The 18,085-nt window shown below is 29.7% G+C and overlaps 2 protein-coding genes across 8 annotated transcripts; one reads left to right on the plus strand and one right to left on the minus strand.

The window, feature by feature from the left end:
• Window positions 1-5,703: 5,703 nt before the first annotated feature.
• On the plus strand, window positions 5,704-8,128 carry LOC111277813 (uncharacterized). 5 transcript variants are annotated; one of them, XM_089763912.1, is made up of 6 exons: window positions 5,704-5,908; window positions 6,013-6,064; window positions 6,153-6,559; window positions 7,111-7,405; window positions 7,632-7,709; window positions 7,867-8,128. In XM_089763912.1, exons 3-6 carry the CDS (start codon window positions 6,336-6,338, stop codon window positions 7,915-7,917), a joined length of 648 nt encoding a protein of 215 aa, XP_089620038.1. In that variant the 5' UTR covers window positions 5,704-5,908; window positions 6,013-6,064; window positions 6,153-6,335; the 3' UTR covers window positions 7,918-8,128. The 5 variants fall into 5 exon arrangements, with proteins under 5 accessions (XP_089620038.1, XP_022719966.1, XP_022719965.1 ...); XM_022864231.2 differs by having other exon boundaries at window positions 6,343-6,559; XM_022864230.2 differs by having other exon boundaries at window positions 6,013-6,059.
• Window positions 8,129-8,781: 653 nt separating this feature from the next.
• LOC111277044 (non-canonical heme oxygenase HOZ, chloroplastic-like) lies at window positions 8,782-14,124 on the minus strand. 3 transcript variants are annotated; one of them, XM_022863153.2, is made up of 13 exons: window positions 13,695-14,124; window positions 13,484-13,546; window positions 13,297-13,383; window positions 12,212-12,310; window positions 11,693-11,788; window positions 11,475-11,540; window positions 11,281-11,371; window positions 10,958-11,025; window positions 10,801-10,866; window positions 10,071-10,121; window positions 9,848-9,912; window positions 9,383-9,466; window positions 8,782-9,057 (listed from the first exon to the last, which is right to left on the minus strand). In XM_022863153.2, exons 1-12 carry the CDS (start codon window positions 13,863-13,865, stop codon window positions 9,409-9,411), a joined length of 981 nt encoding a protein of 326 aa, XP_022718888.2. In that variant the 5' UTR covers window positions 13,866-14,124; the 3' UTR covers window positions 8,782-9,057; window positions 9,383-9,408. The 3 variants fall into 3 exon arrangements, with proteins under 3 accessions (XP_022718888.2, XP_089620036.1, XP_089620035.1); XM_089763909.1 differs by lacking the exon at window positions 8,782-9,057 and adding an exon at window positions 9,124-9,261 and having other exon boundaries at window positions 13,695-14,073; XM_089763910.1 differs by lacking the exon at window positions 9,383-9,466 and having other exon boundaries at window positions 13,695-14,077.
• Window positions 14,125-18,085: the final 3,961 nt, after the last annotated feature.

Genomic DNA, 18,085 nt, shown 5'->3' on the forward strand with positions numbered 1-18,085 from the left:
GTGCTATCACATTCTGTGGTTTGAGTTCAATTTTTTATGGCAATTTTGACATTTGAACTGAGTAATTAATAATAAAATATTTTTTTTGGATTTGGTTCATGTGGACCGGTAGAAGATATTTTTAGTGTGTGTTTTTTTAATTTTTAATCATCGAAGCTCAAATTTTTAAGTTCTTTGAGGGATACGTTGGCTGGTGTGCGCTCTTGGGAGCCATTGATAAACTGGCAATCACAAATTATCATGTCATTTGAAAGGATGACATTGGTGATTGCTTATAACCATTTTTCATGTAAAACAACTAATTTTGCTTTGTCAATTGTGATAATTAAAGGTCAGGTACCATAGGCCATATTTGTTAATTTTATTTTGGATTTTTTTTTGGCAGAAACCCAAAATTTATAAGGTGATTAATTTTAAAAATAAAATTAAGATTTACTATATAACATGGAATTTGAATTTTTTAATTAATACGAACACAAATAACAAGTAAAATTTGTATTCGAAATCAATCACTATTAAGATACGAGTCCTATAATTTTGTGGTGGAAATATTGTGCCCAAATTGTGTGAAAAATGAAAAGCAAAGACTTCAGAGTAAATTGGCTTTTTTTGTCTCTTTTTTTTTTTTTTAATTTTTCCTTCTTTTTTAAGGTTTAGAACTTATAATACATGAGAGGGTTAATCCAATTCAAGAGTTTTAAATTCAAACTCTCAGTTCTCTTTAAAATAGAGTCTCAATTTTGAATCTTATAAATAAAATAAATTTTAAAATAATTTATCTTTTTATGAGATTTAATCTAACTCAATTAATTAAAATTCAAAATAATTATCGAATAACGAAAAAAAAAAGTTATTATATACGTTTCAACGTCACATTTAAAATTTCATCTCTAGATATTTTTTAAAATAGGACAATATGGTTCACGAGCAATGGTATAGAGCCAGGCATTGCACCAAATTTCATTGTGTAAGGTCACAAAATTCTTGCTCAATTTTTTTTATCTCAATTTCTCCTAAGCCACTATCTCCCTTCAATTGTTCAAATCCACAAAATTCATACAAAGGCAAATAAAACGTGGAGTTCTTTTTGAGTGCGTAAGGCCATTTTCCTTCTCTCTCTCTTTCTCTCTCTCTCTCTCTCTCCCTCTATATATATATATATATATATATATATATTTGTAATTAATGGAGTTTTATTTTCTTAATTTTGTTTTTTTTTTTTTATAAAAGAGATTAAAGTATGTGATAAATTTACAAGTGATGGATTTAAAACTCAATCTTATTAGAATCAATTTTTTTTTAACTGTCAAAATTTAAATTTTGTTCATTGATACTAAAAATCCAACAATTTAACAACAGATTAATTGAAAAATATATATATATCATTTCATTTGATTGTTACCAACATATTATTGTGGCTTAATTTACAAGTAAAATTGAAAATCCATTCAATTACATCATGTGATCTTAGTTGTTAGTTAAAGTCAGGCTCCACTAAAATGTTAATTATTCATCATTCATTCACATTCAATCAGTTGTTATATATGTTTGTCATTGTATCTAATTTAAGGAAATTTTATTGTAGCAATTTTTATACAAACAAGAGTACTTTATAGTTTATGATATCTATTGTTTTCAAACTGACATAATTGGGGCAGGCTGTCTCATTTTTAATCTTTGTCCAATGCAAATTTGCTCTTGATTAGATGAAAAACTTAATGGAAGATATTCTGCTTTCATCCCATTACTTTTTTCAATATTTTTATTTTAAAATTTTCAATCAATTATACTTTGAAAATACTTTCTTTTTAGATTTAAAAAGGAAGTTCATTCTCATAAAAAAAAAAAAAAGTTCATTGCCTTTGACTATATAATGATTAAAAAGAGAAAAAACAATTGAAGGTTTTTTTTTTTTTAAATGGGATTTCTGCATAAACTAAAAAGATGAAAAAAGATGCATGTTAATTACATTGGAACATTATCTATTTATCAAGTTAAGGTGAGTTAGAATTTTTTTTTTCCAAATAAAAAATGTATATCATATTACAGTCCTTTATAAATATCTTTTTATATGAATAGAAGTACCTAGATGGATTTTGGCAATAATTCTTAAGTTTTAAGTCCTAAGAAGTATTATTATGAATGAAAATGTAGTACATCAATTTTTTTTTTTAAAATGAGATTGCAATTTAAGAATAAAAAAAATAAATTATAAGTATTAAAATTTAAATATCGTATCTATTATATGACACTTCTTAAAAATGATTATATAAAAAAATTGAATTAAATTTTAAATTTTAATACTTTAATTTTTTGCATCTCCTAATATTTTGTCCCTCTTCTCTTACATTTTCTTTTCCTTATTTTTCAATTAATACAGGCAGAAGTTGCCCCCTACACAAAAGAATTTAAGAAACATACCACTAAGATAATATTATATTTAGATTGAGGGGAAGGAAAGGAAAATAAAAAAAAGTAATTAAAACAGAAAAAAAAAATTTTGTTTTGATAAACTTTTAATATAAAGAAAAATAATGAGGTAGAAACTTAATAATCTTTTAATTTTTCTTGTAATTTTTACTTTTTTAATAACCCAATTAGAGGAAAAAGCTAAAGAAAGAAAAGTTAAAAAAAATTTATTTTTTATAAAAAGATTGTTATATTCATATTTTTATTATGACATTAAATTTGATTATATAACTGATACTTCTTATAAAAATAATTTTTTTATATGAGTATTTTATATAACATTATAATTATAAATATTTTATAATTTTTCAAGTGTTAACAATAAAATAAATCAAATTATTATCAGAATAAATTAAAAGGCTGAATTACACATAAAATTAAGAGTAAATAAATAATTAATCAATACATCTTATCATATTAAATATGTTTAATTTTGTTTAAAAATATTTATTTATACAAATTAGGTAATATAAAGATATATTTATATATTAAATATTATTTTATAAAAAAATATTATAATGAATTTTTTTTTTCATTATTTATCTAAATGGTTATTAAAAAAAATTTTAATTTTTTTTTATTTATATGTATTCAAACATAATGTACGATGTTATAAGGTATTGAAAAAAAACTGTCTAACGAACAATCTTTCAATAAAAATCGTGCCTAGCAACAACTTGCTTATGTCATCCTTTTAAATAGTAACTTCAAACAAGTTTACGCCCTCTTTTGAGTTGCAATTGTGGCATGGGCCAAATTATCAACGGCATGGGGCCCTACTGCTTTTTGATTTGTCCGGCTTCTATTCATGTTATCATTCCAAATGCAACGGTCCAAATATTTCAAACCTTTTCCCCCAGTTTAGTCTTTTATTATTATTTTGATATTTCAAAAAATGTAAAGGAGAGGGATTTAAAATTTAAATTCCAACCTTAAATCTGAATTCTACGATAGAAAGATAAGAGCAACTAAAGCAATTCTGCCTCTTTAACTAATCAGATTTTGCTAGATGTCAGAGTGATTTGTAATCTCCCTTATTGTTGCCATAATTGAAGATTGTCACCAACTCTAGGCAGTAGGTTTCACTTCAATTAGAAATTTCAACATTTATACCTTGACGAAGGGGACTGCTAGCTGCTCCAAATTAAGTGCCTTCTGGTTTGTCTGCCTTTGAAATGCCGACCCTAAGATGGCCTGTTTCTTGTTGCCAGTGCCATGGATGTAAGCTTTGTACAGTTGCAGCTTATATCAAAAGGAATATATTTTTATAAGCTAATTGTAACCTTCACAACTTACATATTTTGAAAAAAAGTTTAGACGAAAAGAAGTTATCTCGTTATAAATTTTAACGAAAATTTATATTAGATTTACAGATGAATTAAAAAAAAACTGCTATTAGCAAAAATTGCACCTAACTTTTATAAACACAATGTTTAATTGTTACTAACTCAAATAGCTCTAGATTTGAGAAGAGAAATTAGAATTAAAAAAGCAATGAGATTAAAAATTGTGTTAAGTGCAACTACCCCACCTTGCCATATTCAAATTACAATAAAGCTAAAGAAATACTTTCTTATTTCACCATAATAAATGATTCAATCACCCGACGTTCAAGGCAGCATTCTAAGAAATAAAAAAGAAGTCAATATAATCTGCTGTTTTTCATTACCTTTAGCTGACTTACAATACCAAATTTCTAACTGGTTCCCAAGATGTCTAGCTTCTAGTTAAAATATGATTGTTTTATTCATTAAAATAATGTTTGATATATAAGATAATAGAAAGGATAGTGTGATAATTATTTTATATTATATTTAATTGATATTCAATTGAAAGAAATAAGATTATAAAAAAAATTATCATTTTTTTGGTATATGATGATTTAATCTTTTTAAAATGAAAAAGATTATTTTTAATTCATAAAATTAAAATTACATGTCTTATTATACCCTTAAAGATTATATCAATCATTTAAATTATATAAATTTTTTTAAAAAATAATTTTGATCAATAAATAAATTATCTTATTTTAATTATTACATATCAAATATAAGATATGATGATATAATTTAATTTAATCTTATTCATAATATCATCTTATCATCTTATCTCATTTTATTATAATCTTGTATTCTAAACATGACTTTAAATTTAAGATAGAATTTCAGAGGGCCCCAACTTTTCAAATTCATATGCTTTGAAATTAAGCAAGGAAAAAGAAAGGTAGGGGCTAGCAGGACAAGGTTAGGAAAGTGAGGATATTAGCTAGGATAAAGGCTGATGGCTATCAAGGATGGTTGAATTATTTTTTAAGCAAAATTTTTTTTTAATGCAATACTTTCACTAATTTTTTTTTAACTAAAACAATGCATTAGTTGCATGTTTTTTTCTTAAATATCATCTTAAACTCAATTACTAAACAATGTAATTTGCATTATTAGTTATCATCTTAGAATCAAAACAAGTACAACACTTATTTTTTTTTAACAAGTCAAGCAAAAAATCCATGCACCATTTCAAAATTCATGGAAAAACAAATTTGGTCATACTTGTTTATTGTTATTAATAATAATTACATAAATGCAATTTTAGGTATAGTTTAAGATTTAATTAAATTACGAACTTTAGGTAGCGGTTTTTTAATTTTATTTATAAATTAAAAAATTATATTGTTAATGTATAAAAATTATTTTTATTTTTTAATTTAAATTTGAAAAGTGAAAAGAATGAAGTTTATGTAGTGGGAGAAAGCTAATTTCCCTTATTTAGGAAAAAAGCAAATTAATTTTTTTTTTGAGATAGCTAATGGATTTTTTATATATTAAAAAAAAACAACTTAGTTTTCTTTTGGACCTGAACTAAAGCCCATCTGTTAAGATTTAGAGACTTGTAATCTGTGAAGTCCAAAAGGCCTTGCTTAAAATTCCAAACACAAAGCAATAGCCCAAATTCTATTCAAGTTGAACCCAAATGAATGTGGCACCTTGCCTACTTTTGTTTTGGTTCACCAACTCACTCAACATGTCTTTTTGGCATTTTGCCTAGTGTAATTTCCCAAAAATGGGGGAAAGTTAATGATAAAATAAATAATATTAAAAATGATAATCAATTGAAGTAGGTCCCAGCATTCCATCATGCCCTAAGATTCAAAATCGGACGGTCAATGTAAATCTCCATATTTAATTATTTTCAGCATCGGCGCGGGGAGAGATAATAAATAAAAAACAGGGAGAAAAGAAAGAAGAGTTCAGAATTCACAAACAAAGGTTCAGAGAGAAGGGAAGAAACACAACAGATTAGACTGGGGAGACACGGAGAAAGAGTAACAAGAGAAGGCCTCCTCAAATTCTATAAACAAAACAGAGAAATTGAAGCAATAATTTAGGCAAAAGAAAAAGAAACTCAACTTTTTTTTTCTCTGGGATGATAATATTGCACTGTAAGATTTCTTCTTCTTCTTCTTCTTCTTCTTCTTCTTCTTCTTCCAAGCTTTTTTTTTTTTTAATACTTAGTAATTAATATATTTTTTATTTGGAATTTCAGGACTTTTTTTGAGGAAAGATTATAGTGTATTTGTTTAGATCTTTGATGTCAGGCAACCAATTCCTCTCAAAGTTCTAATTTTTGTTTTTTCTCTTGATAGCATTTCTTCTCCTCTGATGACTCTTCTCTTACTTTAACAGAAACAGCAAAAACCCAGACTTTAATTTCATCATCTCTTTGATTTCACAGCAGAAACCACCCAAATTGGTTTTCTCTAAAATAATAATTTTTATTTCTTTTTCATTCTTTTCAACAAAATTTTCTTACTCAAATTTGATTTTTTTGGGTGAAAAATTGAAACTTTTTATTTGTTTTTTTTCTTTATGGCAGAGATGGAGAAAGAAGAGAGGAGTCAAAGAACATGCAAAACAATAGAGCCAGAGCTGTTTTTACAGTGGGGAAATAGAAAGAGGCTAAGATGTGTGAGAGTTAAAGACCCTCAAAAAATCTCTCATAAATCCAAAGCTATAATTCGCAGGAGAATCACTTCTCGTCTTTTAGATAAAGAATCCTCTCCTTTTTCTCAATCCAATACTCGTCTCACTAGGTAAGAAGATCAAAATTTTTTTTGGCATTTAAAAAAATTCTTGAATTTTCTCGGCACCTTTTGTTGGTTTGGAAAAAAGATGAGATTTTCTCTCTTTTTTTTTTTTACAAATTTTTTTGGAAAATTTTCTTGTTACCCTTTTGTTTGTTTTCTGATAAGCTGTTGGGTAGGGGTGGAGGGGGAGAAAAGATTGAATTTTGTTTTAATTTTTTTTTGGCCAAATCAGCCGTGGATGGCAATGGAATTTTTTTGGGGTAAAAAAACAAAGAAAATTTATTTGTTTTGGGTCTCAGACACCTACCAGTGTTTAAGAAATTTCTAAGAAATTGAGGTTGGACAGCTTGGTATCCCCTGTTTGGTTGCTGGATATAGAGAGAAGGGTAGTATGAATTTGTCTGTTTTATGCCATTTCAGTTTTGTGACTACTATTTTTTGGTCCCTTAGCTACCAAACATGGTGTTAAGAAATTCCCCAAGGAAAATTTTTATAATGAATAAGCAAACCGGTAAAATGTGAAATTTACACATTTTCTTTTGTATGTTTTGTTGTAGGAATTCTGAGGCAGCTATACTCCGGTCAGGCACGGCAGAGCACCGGAAAGCCGTGTCACCAGAGAAGGAGGATAGGTACTACACAACAAGGGGATCAGCAGTGGGATTGGTGGATGAGAATGGGAAGGTTGCACTGGATAGCACTAATGGAGAGGATAACAAAGGGCTAGTGTGGCCAAAGCTGTATATCACTTTGTCAAGCAAAGAAAAAGAGGAAGATTTTATGGCAATGAAAGGGTGCAAACCCCCTCAAAGGCCTAAAAAGAGAGCCAAGATTATCCAAAGGAGCTTACTTGTAAGTAACATTGCTGGATTTATGCATAGCTTTCAATAATTGAAGCATATGTAGTTTTTGTTTTTTGATGAGAAAAGAAATGTGATATCAAATAATTGAATTGGTTTTTGGGTCGTTTCTTGTGGAGGGAAAAGACTTCTCCTTGGATTAATGCAAGATTCAGATTTGATGATTTATCCTGTGGATTTCTTTGAATTTTGGTTTGACATATTTTGGTGGTTGGCAGCTGGTGAGCCCTGGGGCATGGTTGACTGATATGTGCCAGGAGAGGTATGAAGTTAGGGAAAAGAAGAGTTCTAAGAAGGTAAATGATTGAGTCTCTCTTCCTCTAGTTTTCTACAATAATTCTTGGTATTTTATTTTTATATTATTTGCAGTTTTCAATAAATTCTGTAGATAAAGTTATTTTCTTTTCTTTTCTGTTCTTTTTTTTTTTTCTTATGTGGTTTGGCATTGTGCAGAGACCAAGAGGATTGAAGGCCATGGGGAGTATGGAAAGTGATTCAGATTGAGAGACATGCCATACATCTATGGCAGCAGCAGAGGCTTTTTTCTCATCTGAATTTTTGGGAATATTTTTGCTGTTAATGTTAATGGGGTTGTTGGAGTTTTCAGGGAGAGAAAAAAATTGGGAAGTTAGAAGAGTCTCTGCTCTGCCGGGTTTGTTGTATAGATGTTGGAAATTTCATTTTTATAAATAAGAATAATCATTTTTGTTATTCATTCCCTTGCTCCAAATATTTACTGCAGACAAAATGCAAGTGCGTCTGTCCTTTCTACCTTGTTTTCTGATCAAATAGTATCATTTTGGTAAATATGATGGTGAAAGTACAACATGAGATTCCTTCAGACTTTGAACTTAATGTTATGCATGTGGTCAAATGAAGCAGTACATATGGTCAAAAATTTTGTCAAATTTGATGGCTAGATTGGCCCGATCATTATACTGGCAAAAACCATTTGACAGAGGTTCTGTCTGTAGATTTAGAGGGTAGCATTTGTCAGTGACTGCTCTGGTTGGATTCTTCTTACAAAATCTCAAGTACATCCTTTCTCCCTAGTGGAACCAAAAATGTAAAATTTGCCTTGGATTTTGTACCCTAGAGGAGCATTTGGCCGGAAGTTCTGCAATCTTTCGAGAATAGTAAGCAACATAATTCATTAGAAAAGCAAATTAGATATCAAAATGCTCTGGAAACAACCAAAAGGTTCAAGCAATTGTTGAAAAAAAAAAAAAAACCCTAGGCTGTATCAGCCTTTCGGTGAACGAAGTACTTTGCCAGACTCTTAATATTCTCTATGCACATGACCATTCCAGTTAAATTGTTTACAGCAAACCTTCGTATCTTATGTTTTCAAGTTATGTGTAAGGGCAGTAAGGGAAAGAAGAAAGTATTATATCATGGCAAAGTATATACAGAGGAATCATTAACCAGTTTCACATCTCATAATTTCAACTTTCAAACGTTATCATTGTCTCTAATTATCTCTAATTGTAACAACTTGAAATGAAAGTTTCCGAGGTATAAGAAGCAAAAAGCCAATTATTCCAGCTGGTTGTCCTTGGTAATCGTATCTTTATTGCTATGTCTTTTGGAATTCTAAGTTGGTTCATCTTCCAAAGAAGTTAGATGCAAATGTAACACAATATCCTGCAAAACGAAGCCAATAAGCATCAGAAGGATCTCCAATTTTGGATATCACTGCCGGAATACGATTCATGATATATGGCAGTTTAGCACCACTTAACATTTAGCACTGAAGCTAGATGACTTTTGCTGTGCACATAATTCATAAGACCGTTTAACAGTTTTCTGAAAAGGATATTCAGACTAAGTTTCCTCTACATGCTGCAGCTGAGCAATTAACGATCATAAAGATGTGCAGTTCAGTTTATACAAACAAAAGCCTTCATTTAGTGCTTAGTACAGGCAAAAATGTAGATGAAACAGAGATTTAAGAAATTGGAAACTTCACCTCTTAGGTCCCTTCTAGCAGCAAAGTCAGTTGACTTGAGTCTGGGCAGCTTGGAGCATTTCAACTATTAGGGTTTTCACATCCCTAAGACGTGCATAAGAAAACCAGATTGAACATGCAAATAACACAGTCAAACATCATATAGTGTCCCCCCAAGCTATTGTTCTTTTACATAAAGTCTGAGCCAGTCAGAAAAGAATCCACATGAAAAGACAATCAAGTCATTCCTATAATCCCATTTAAATTACAAGACCAAAGAAGACAATGGCCTTGTCCTCCCATTTGTTTCAGTGGCATTTGCCAGGATGGTATAAATTTAATTTTCATTGATAAAGGAAATTAAGATGAGGATCTCAAAGCAGATGCCTTATATAAAAAGTAAAACTGACGATTAAGAACAGATGGCAAGTAAAAACTCAAGGAAAATTTCTTCAGAGATAGAAAATTCAATCTAAGATATCTCACTTTCTACTTTCTGCACGTCTAGGAAAAGGAATTCGCAGCTTGAAAGTATTTCCTTGATAACCAGCCTGCAGGAAAAAAGGGAGAAAGGGAAGCACAAGGCAATTAATGAAAGGAATTTTCGATATTAGTTAACTTCCAAGTAATGCAATTCACTTTCCATCATGTAAAATAGATATTAGCCAATAAAATAGATCCAACATAAAAGGTTAAAAGTTATCAGAACCTTGACATTGAATCCAAGACTATCCAAATCCAGCATGTAAGCGTAGTCAACCTGGAGAAAGATACAATTAGCTAGGGCAAGGAGAGAACCAAAACAAGATATGTTAAACTCCCAACCAATCAAAGGTCGTCAATGTGAAAATTTCAGAAAAAGAAATCATCACATTGAATACTAGTGATAGAAGGGAGAGAAGAAATGGATCTGCAAGTCATGTTTTGAGAAGACAACAGCTAGCCAGAAGCTTTTAAATTTTATCATAGAAAATAGTGGCAGTTTTCTATTTGGGGGAAGAAGCCATAGGTCTACCAAAGAACGATGGGGCAATATTGTCTGCAAATATAAACTCGATGAACGGTTAGTTATAATGTTGGATTTTCTAGAATGAAGATTCAGTTTTCTGGATTGTTAATATTATTACAATGGTGTCGCAGTTTTGGGTTGAAGAAGCATTTGGACAAATTTCAGTACAAATGGCAGCCTGATAAAATCAACAATTTTAGCCAAATTATTGCTAAACTAGAAAGATTACCTAATGAAAATATTCAGCATAAATTATACATTTCAATTACTCTAATTTCAGTAGTGGGCCTAGAATTAGCCAATAGAGGCATGATCCCCAATTTTCCACCTTAATCAGCAGGGGCTAGTTGACTTGTCTCTTCAATACAATATGGATACAATTTTCCACTTCCTATAAGATATAGCGTTAAATAGTAATATTCCTAATTACCGGAATCGATGTTGCGAATTGCACAATGACTTTAGTGTCTTCAGCATGATCCTTGTTCATGTGAGACTGAAAAGAAATGCTGCATTAATAAGGACAAAAAAGGAAAGTTCCAACAAACAAATGAAATGTTGTACAGGAGAATGAACAGCCAAAATACCGCAACGGGCTTAGAGAATTGAGCTATTGGATCAACTTTTGAATCCTGGTACTCCTCTTTGCTGAACTCTAAAAATATAAAAAATACAAAACATGACATCATATAAAATAAAATGGGAGAAGCTGGTTAGGACAGAAGAATTGCACCACAAACAAATCCATAAAAGTTGCTGAAAACAATAAGCCAAATGGGTGACAAGGAAGAAGCAAAAGCACCTTTGAGTGCCTTGCCTTAAATGAGGTAGGCAACATTAATATTCTCTGAAAGATAACATAGTAGAGGAAATGTAGGATATGATACAGAAAAGCAATCAGAGCACAAACCTCCTGATCCTAGCAAAGCTGTTGCAACACCTGATACATATCTCACAACCTTTGGTTCAATGTGCATAAATTGGAAGTCACCAAAGTCAACCTTCATAATGGAAGTGTATACTGAGTTCTCTATCTAAATAAGATTTAGTAAGAAAATTTATCTAAAGAGACATGGCATGCAGGGGGATGAGAGGCACAAATACCCAGAATGCATTGGGGTGTTTAGCCAAATAAGCAGTTCGAACGGCAGCTTGATCTTTTTCAGAAACCTATATAATTGATCAATACATCATTTCAAATACTTCAGAACACCAAACAAATAGGATGTTAAATAGTAAGGTGTTAGGCTCACAAATGAGTTTAAAACCAGAATCCCCTAAGACATACATAAAAGGAGAAAGGGAAATAACAAGCAACTTACAGCAATAGCATCACCATGCAGGGTAATTACTAAATCTGTCCTATCCTCAGGATCTCTAACGACAAGCAGTGAACATTTGGGATTAGCCAATAGGTCCTGTGAAAAGCATCAAGTTTTGACTGATTATTACATAAAAAGAACTAAACTTGTTCACCAGGTTGAAAAGGACAACGGGATAGACAAGAGAGAAACTTCCAAATAGTAGAATGAAGGCAGGTTGGTGACTAGAACATAAGCAACTGATCATAAGAAAACAGGCATAATATTAGAGCGCTCCAGGCCGTTATAAATGGCTTTGTCAAAATTTGGCAACAAGACAATATCAATTTAAGATCCTAATAATTAGCATGATTCAAATGTATGGGCCTCCATCTCGATGCATAAGACTCATCAGAACATCTGTTCAATATCCTTTTGATGTTTCAATTCCCCTTCTCCCAATCCCTCTGGAACAGGGCAATGGATTAATGAATTCAAACTCGAAGTATTCATCAAAGTATAATTCAACTAAGTGAGAACCTTTGTATGAACTGCCATGCTGCTGACTGCTAATATTGGAGATCCATTGGCATCGCATGCAAAGTCAACTGCTGACCCTGATGGATAGCCCTCATGCTTCTGCATACAGAAAAGAAGTCAAAATGAGTGGGACAACAATGAGAAATATGTATAATGAGTAGGACGATATGACAAATGTCTAACGAGTGAGACAACAACTAGAAAAATGTCTATGTGATGAATGTCATGACCAACCATCAGAAACAAAAGGAGACCGGGCAAACGAGTACACAGGTTGATCCTAGTTCTTAGTTGCATGTGAAACTCACAAGGAATCCTAATATGAGTTGTTGAGGGAACAGATAAGTCATCATTTTAATTCCATCCAAAAACCTTCACAATAAGTGCCAAAGTACACTAGGTTGTGGAAGATCGTGTTTCCATGATATAGTTTCTGTATAGAAAATATTAGTTATATCAGCATTCAACTTTTTGACAGCATGGCCTAAGATACCATATCTGTAACTAGGAAGTATGAAAAAAGGAGGAGATTTGCAAGATTCAGCTACAGCTTGCGCAAGTTTAGATTATAGGAGTCTGCTACAGCAAGTTGATTAAGTTTATATTCATTATGAAGATGTGCAATGGTTACAAGATTCAGTTCTCATTTTTAGATTTCTCTGCCAGTTGATGAGATTATGATCTGCATAACAAGAATCCTTTAAAATACTTCATTCCTAATCATCTCCACGGAAAGGGTAAAGCAACTGATAACAATCTTACAAACAGGTAAGAAGTGATTGGAAAGTACTTTTCACTTTTAAAACTCATGAAGTAGTAACACCTTTCAAGCAGCTCTGATTTCTCTCAAAAAGATAAATAAATGAAGTACCAGAAAAAGTAAAAAAGACAAAACCTATAGGATATCAATCAATAACCATCATCAAGCTTTCAGCTTGTTCATTAAACATAATCAAGAACCACATCAAGACAATGAAGACAATTTGTTCTAAAGACTAAACAAGTATTAAAGGTATCTACTTATTACTCTTCGTGCTCAATTAGCCCGAAATTATAAACGATCAACTAGTAATATGATCACATACCTGCGAAAAAGTTGAAAGCATGCCTCGAGTGCTTTGATCAAGCAAGGTACGAATTTCTTCGACCGGAGGAAGCCTAGCAGCCTTCTCCTGAAAATAAAAGAACTCCATTGACTCAATATAAAACAAACAAAAGGAAAATATATACAGAAACAACATGTCAACATTATATATACAAAATTCGACAAACCTGGTGAGCTTGAATTAACTGAAACACATTGGTTTCCTTGTCAGTATCCCCAGGAGACACAGCCTGAAAAATAAACAAAAAAACCCATGAATATTATATCAAGGAAAAATCTTTTCCAATCAATTTACTCCTTTTCAGAAAAAAATCAACACAAAAAGAAAACCCAGTTTTTTTTAATAGAAACAAACAGAAAGTTGGGTGTGTAAATTACCTGAGAAGAAGAAGACTGAGTTGCAGAGGCCATGATGGAGAGAGGTCTAGGAGGAGGAACGAGAGAGAAACGAGAGTGACACAATTGAAAGATTAGAGAAGATGTAAGGGTTTTATGGACATTTAAGCGTGAAATTAGGTAGATTGTACAAGGTGCTGCTACACTCATCATCCCTTTCTACCCAACCTGCTGGATTGCAGCAAAGTCTCACCAAACTAAATTATTTATTTTTATTTATTTGTTTATTACTTTTCTTTTTTCTCAGTTCAAAGGCTATTTGAAAAGATGTTAGGAATTTAAAATTGTAAAGCTTGAAAATGGAGAGAGGAGGTTGAGGAACACCACGGCTTGGGCTTGCGATTGGTCTAATTTCAGAGGAAGAAATATATTTGTAAATTGGAAGCCAAGTTGTGCAAAAATTACATTTTTGGGTTGGGTGTAAATATAATTAATGAAATTTAAATTTATTATTTTATTGATAAAGTTTTTAAATTTTTATCAAGGAGCTAAAAATTATATTTATTTTTTTATTATATTAATTTTAAAAATATTTTAAACATCTTCTAAAAACATATATTAATATTTAAAATATTTCAAAAATCTAATATTGTTTCGTGTATTCATCTAATACATTCATTTTGCGATTGTTTTCCTCAAAAAAAAAAAAAAAATTCAATGTAATTCTGCTAATATTGGTAGCATTTTCCGATAAAATTTTATTGGAAATTTTTTTTCAACGAAATACAATTATTTTCGGATAGAATTCTATTAGAATCCATATTTTATTTGATAAAATTTCGTTGATAATTATTTTATTGGAAACGGATTATTATTGCTAACAAAAGGTTTTTTTTTTTAATTGAAAATCGATGTATTTGCATCCCAATTTTGTGTTTTGCAAAATTTTTTGTCGATATTTTCATTTTAGATAATTCAGTGGAGAAAAAAATTAGTGATTTTTGGTCCAAAATCAGGGGAAAAAACCGTTTTTGTTGTTAATTAGCCATGTAATTAAGAATTTAATTCTAATTAATCATATCTAAATTAACAATTCAATATGAAAATAAAACTAATTAAGTACTTACAGCCGCACAAATTATGATATCGAAATATTTCATATTCATACTAAAAGCATAAACGGTCCATTGAAATACTAAAAAAAAAAAAAGTTATATAGAATATTCAAATATTCAAACAAAGCATCAGATACATGTCTAATAGCATAAAAATTACAATTTTTAAATAAGAAAATTATATACCCCAGGTTTAAAATCCTACCTAACTCAGCTTTAATGCCTTGCATCGCCTTCTGATCCATGCTTTCTAGCTCTACCTCATGGTCGAGAAGTTCCAGTTGCCTTACGTAATGCATGAAACATACTAAAATCAAATATTTGGCTTATTTAAGCAAAATCACTGTATCTATTTTTTGGTATTTGCACCATAATATTAATTTAGTCTTATACATCTAACATCTTTCCTTTCAGATCTTTAATTTCGAAGGATAAATATGAATAGGGATTTGGGACTGTAGGATCACAAGCTAAATAGAATGTTTTCTGCACAAAGCTTGCGAATCGAACTTGAGATGATCAAATGAGTTCTCACCATACTTCTAATACAATGAAGCGTAGCTTTGCTATAAGTATAATTCACATTGTTATAAAAAAAAAAAGAAATATTGAAAATATTAGTGTGCGTTGAGTTTATGAAAACAAAACTGTTTTTTATTTTTATTTTTATAAAAAATAAAAAAAAGTGTGAGAAACCTTATTTCTCTAAAAAATAAAATAAAAATTGGTCAAAATAAAAAAAAAATGTTTTCACTATTTTTAATGAAAACACTTTGTAAAGATGTGAAAACACAGGAGTTTTAAATTTCTTTTACCATTCATTACAAATCATCAAAATGTCGGGTTCAAGTCACTAGATATACGAGAATTTTTTTTTTATTTTTTTATATTATATTATATTATATTTATGCCTCAATGAGCATGGATGATTTTTTTTTTATTAACTCATTTTAGAACATTCAAACAAGAATTAACCCTCTTTAAAGTGTTATCAAACACTAAAAATGTTATTACTTTTGAATGTTTTATTTTTTATATTTTTTCAAAGTTCAGGTATTAAAAATATAATTAACTCTTTGAAATATTATATGATATATGCTGGCTGCTTTAGTCAGTTTAGTCCATATATATATATATATGCTTTATTTTTTTAATCATCGATAATGTGCTATTTTTATTCCTAAAATCCGCTAAATAAGTTAAAAAACTTTCTTTGAATGTTTTATAATGACCAATTCTTGAAAAGATAGTTATAATATGAAATAGAAAACTAGTTCAAATTAACTCAACAAGTTTATATATATTTATATATATATATATATATATATATATATATATAACAATAACCATATTTCGACAAAAAAAAAACCATTTTATCTTTAATACTATGAAGTATGAAACATATTACTAATATGAAAAAACTTATTTTTTGCTATTATTTTCATAGCATGTAAGAAAAGAACATTAAATTTTTTGGCCATTAGCAATAAGATTCAAACTTAAGATTTTATTCACTTCGTGCTTGCTTTACTACATAAGGCAAGATCAATTAATTTTGCAAACTCTGATCATTTAAAATAAATATGAAAATAGCACTATCTATAAAAAGTTGAAAACATGAAACTTTTTTATGGAAGCTTGATGTCATAACGGTTTTGTGTCCGTCTGACGAATTCGAAAATGAAAAATAAAAAAGAGTCACCACTAATCTTTTTTGGTTAGGTGCGATTGGTCACCTATTAAAACATATATTTTTAATGAACTCTTAAAATTAATTAAAATTTATTAAAAAGATAATTTTATAGTCTGCAAAATAGTCTGAATCGATTACGTGTGGGGAAGGATTAGCAACCCCACAACGCCCGTCTACGATAGTACCAATTAACTACATGTTATCCTTCGATTTTGATAAAAATAGTCTTATTTTTGGTATTTAAAAATTAATTTTTTTGATTTTTTGATTTATTATTTTTTATTCAAATATTATTCGAGAAAAATAAATTAGAACATTTTTATTGAAATAATTCTTAAAATGTTTCAGTACGATGGTGATATTAGAAGGACTCTTTCTCACATAGAGATTTCTTAGGCATTACTTCTCGGAATACCTTAGAATCTCATCTTTGGAGGTCCGAATTTACTTTTCGTAAAAAATTATGTCATATATGCAATGCAAATAATAACATGTTGATGCAAACATTTTATTCTCTTTTTCAAAAATTTTATTAATTATTTTATTAATTTTTTTCATTTTTAATTTTGAAGAAAAAAAGAATTTTTATTGTATTGAAGATTTTCTATAAATATTCCAATACGCTGGTAATATTTAAAAAAAAAAATCTTCTCACCTAGGGATTTCTTAAAGCATCTCTACTCGTAATACTTTTAGAATCCTATTATTTGATAAAATTTTCTTTTTTCTTATTTATATTATTATTTTTTAATATATTAATTAATTTTTATTTATTGTTAACAAAAAGAAAATTTTTATTATATTGACAAATTTTTATAAATATTCCAATACATTGGTAGTATTTAAAAAAAGTTTTTCTCACCTAGAGATTTTATGTGCATCACTACTCGCAATATCTTTAAATCCCATCATTGGATAAAATTTTCTTTTCTTATTTTTTTTATCAATATTATTATTATAAAGTTTCATTTTTTTCATTTTATTATATTTTAAATTTTATTTTAAAATAACAAAATTGTAGAAATTTTAACTACATAAAAAATTATTCTAACAAATTTAAATATTTTAGTATGCATAAATATTATAAAAATAATATATAAAAAAATTAAAATTTTTTTTTATCTGAATTGGACTGGTCAATGCGGGATCAGTTAGATCGACGGCTCAGTTCGGTTTGGCGGTTCAAGGACGGTTCAGTTCTGATGTCAGGGGTTTAACGACGGTCTGGTCTGATTCACCTGAATTGGTCTGGGTTTGAAGATAGATCGAGTAATTAGGTCGGTTGCATGGATCCCGGGTCGACGTGTAGATCCTTAGAGGCTAAAATGACGTCGTTTTAGGTTTTGGCCGTTTATATAAAACTAAATTTTTTTTCGATCATTTCTACTTCTACTTACAAAAAAAATTCCTTTTTTCTCTCAGACAAAAAAAAAAAAGGGGACCAGTCGACCGTTATCATCGTCGTGCTGCTGCCGTTCGTCGGTCACCAGTGGTTGAAAAATCTCAAAAATTCCTCATCGTGCTCCTAAACACAGATCTGGCCTTGGTTTCACCTGAAAGTATCTCAAACGACCCAGATCAGCCTTCAAAATTTTAGCCAAAAAAATAAGTTTTTTTTTGTGTGT

This window comes from Durio zibethinus, chromosome 7 (assembly GCF_047325235.1).
Source record: "Durio zibethinus cultivar Kanyao isolate XHJ-2024 chromosome 7, ASM4732523v1, whole genome shotgun sequence".
In the NCBI taxonomy this organism is placed as follows: Eukaryota; Viridiplantae; Streptophyta; class Magnoliopsida; order Malvales; family Malvaceae; genus Durio; species Durio zibethinus.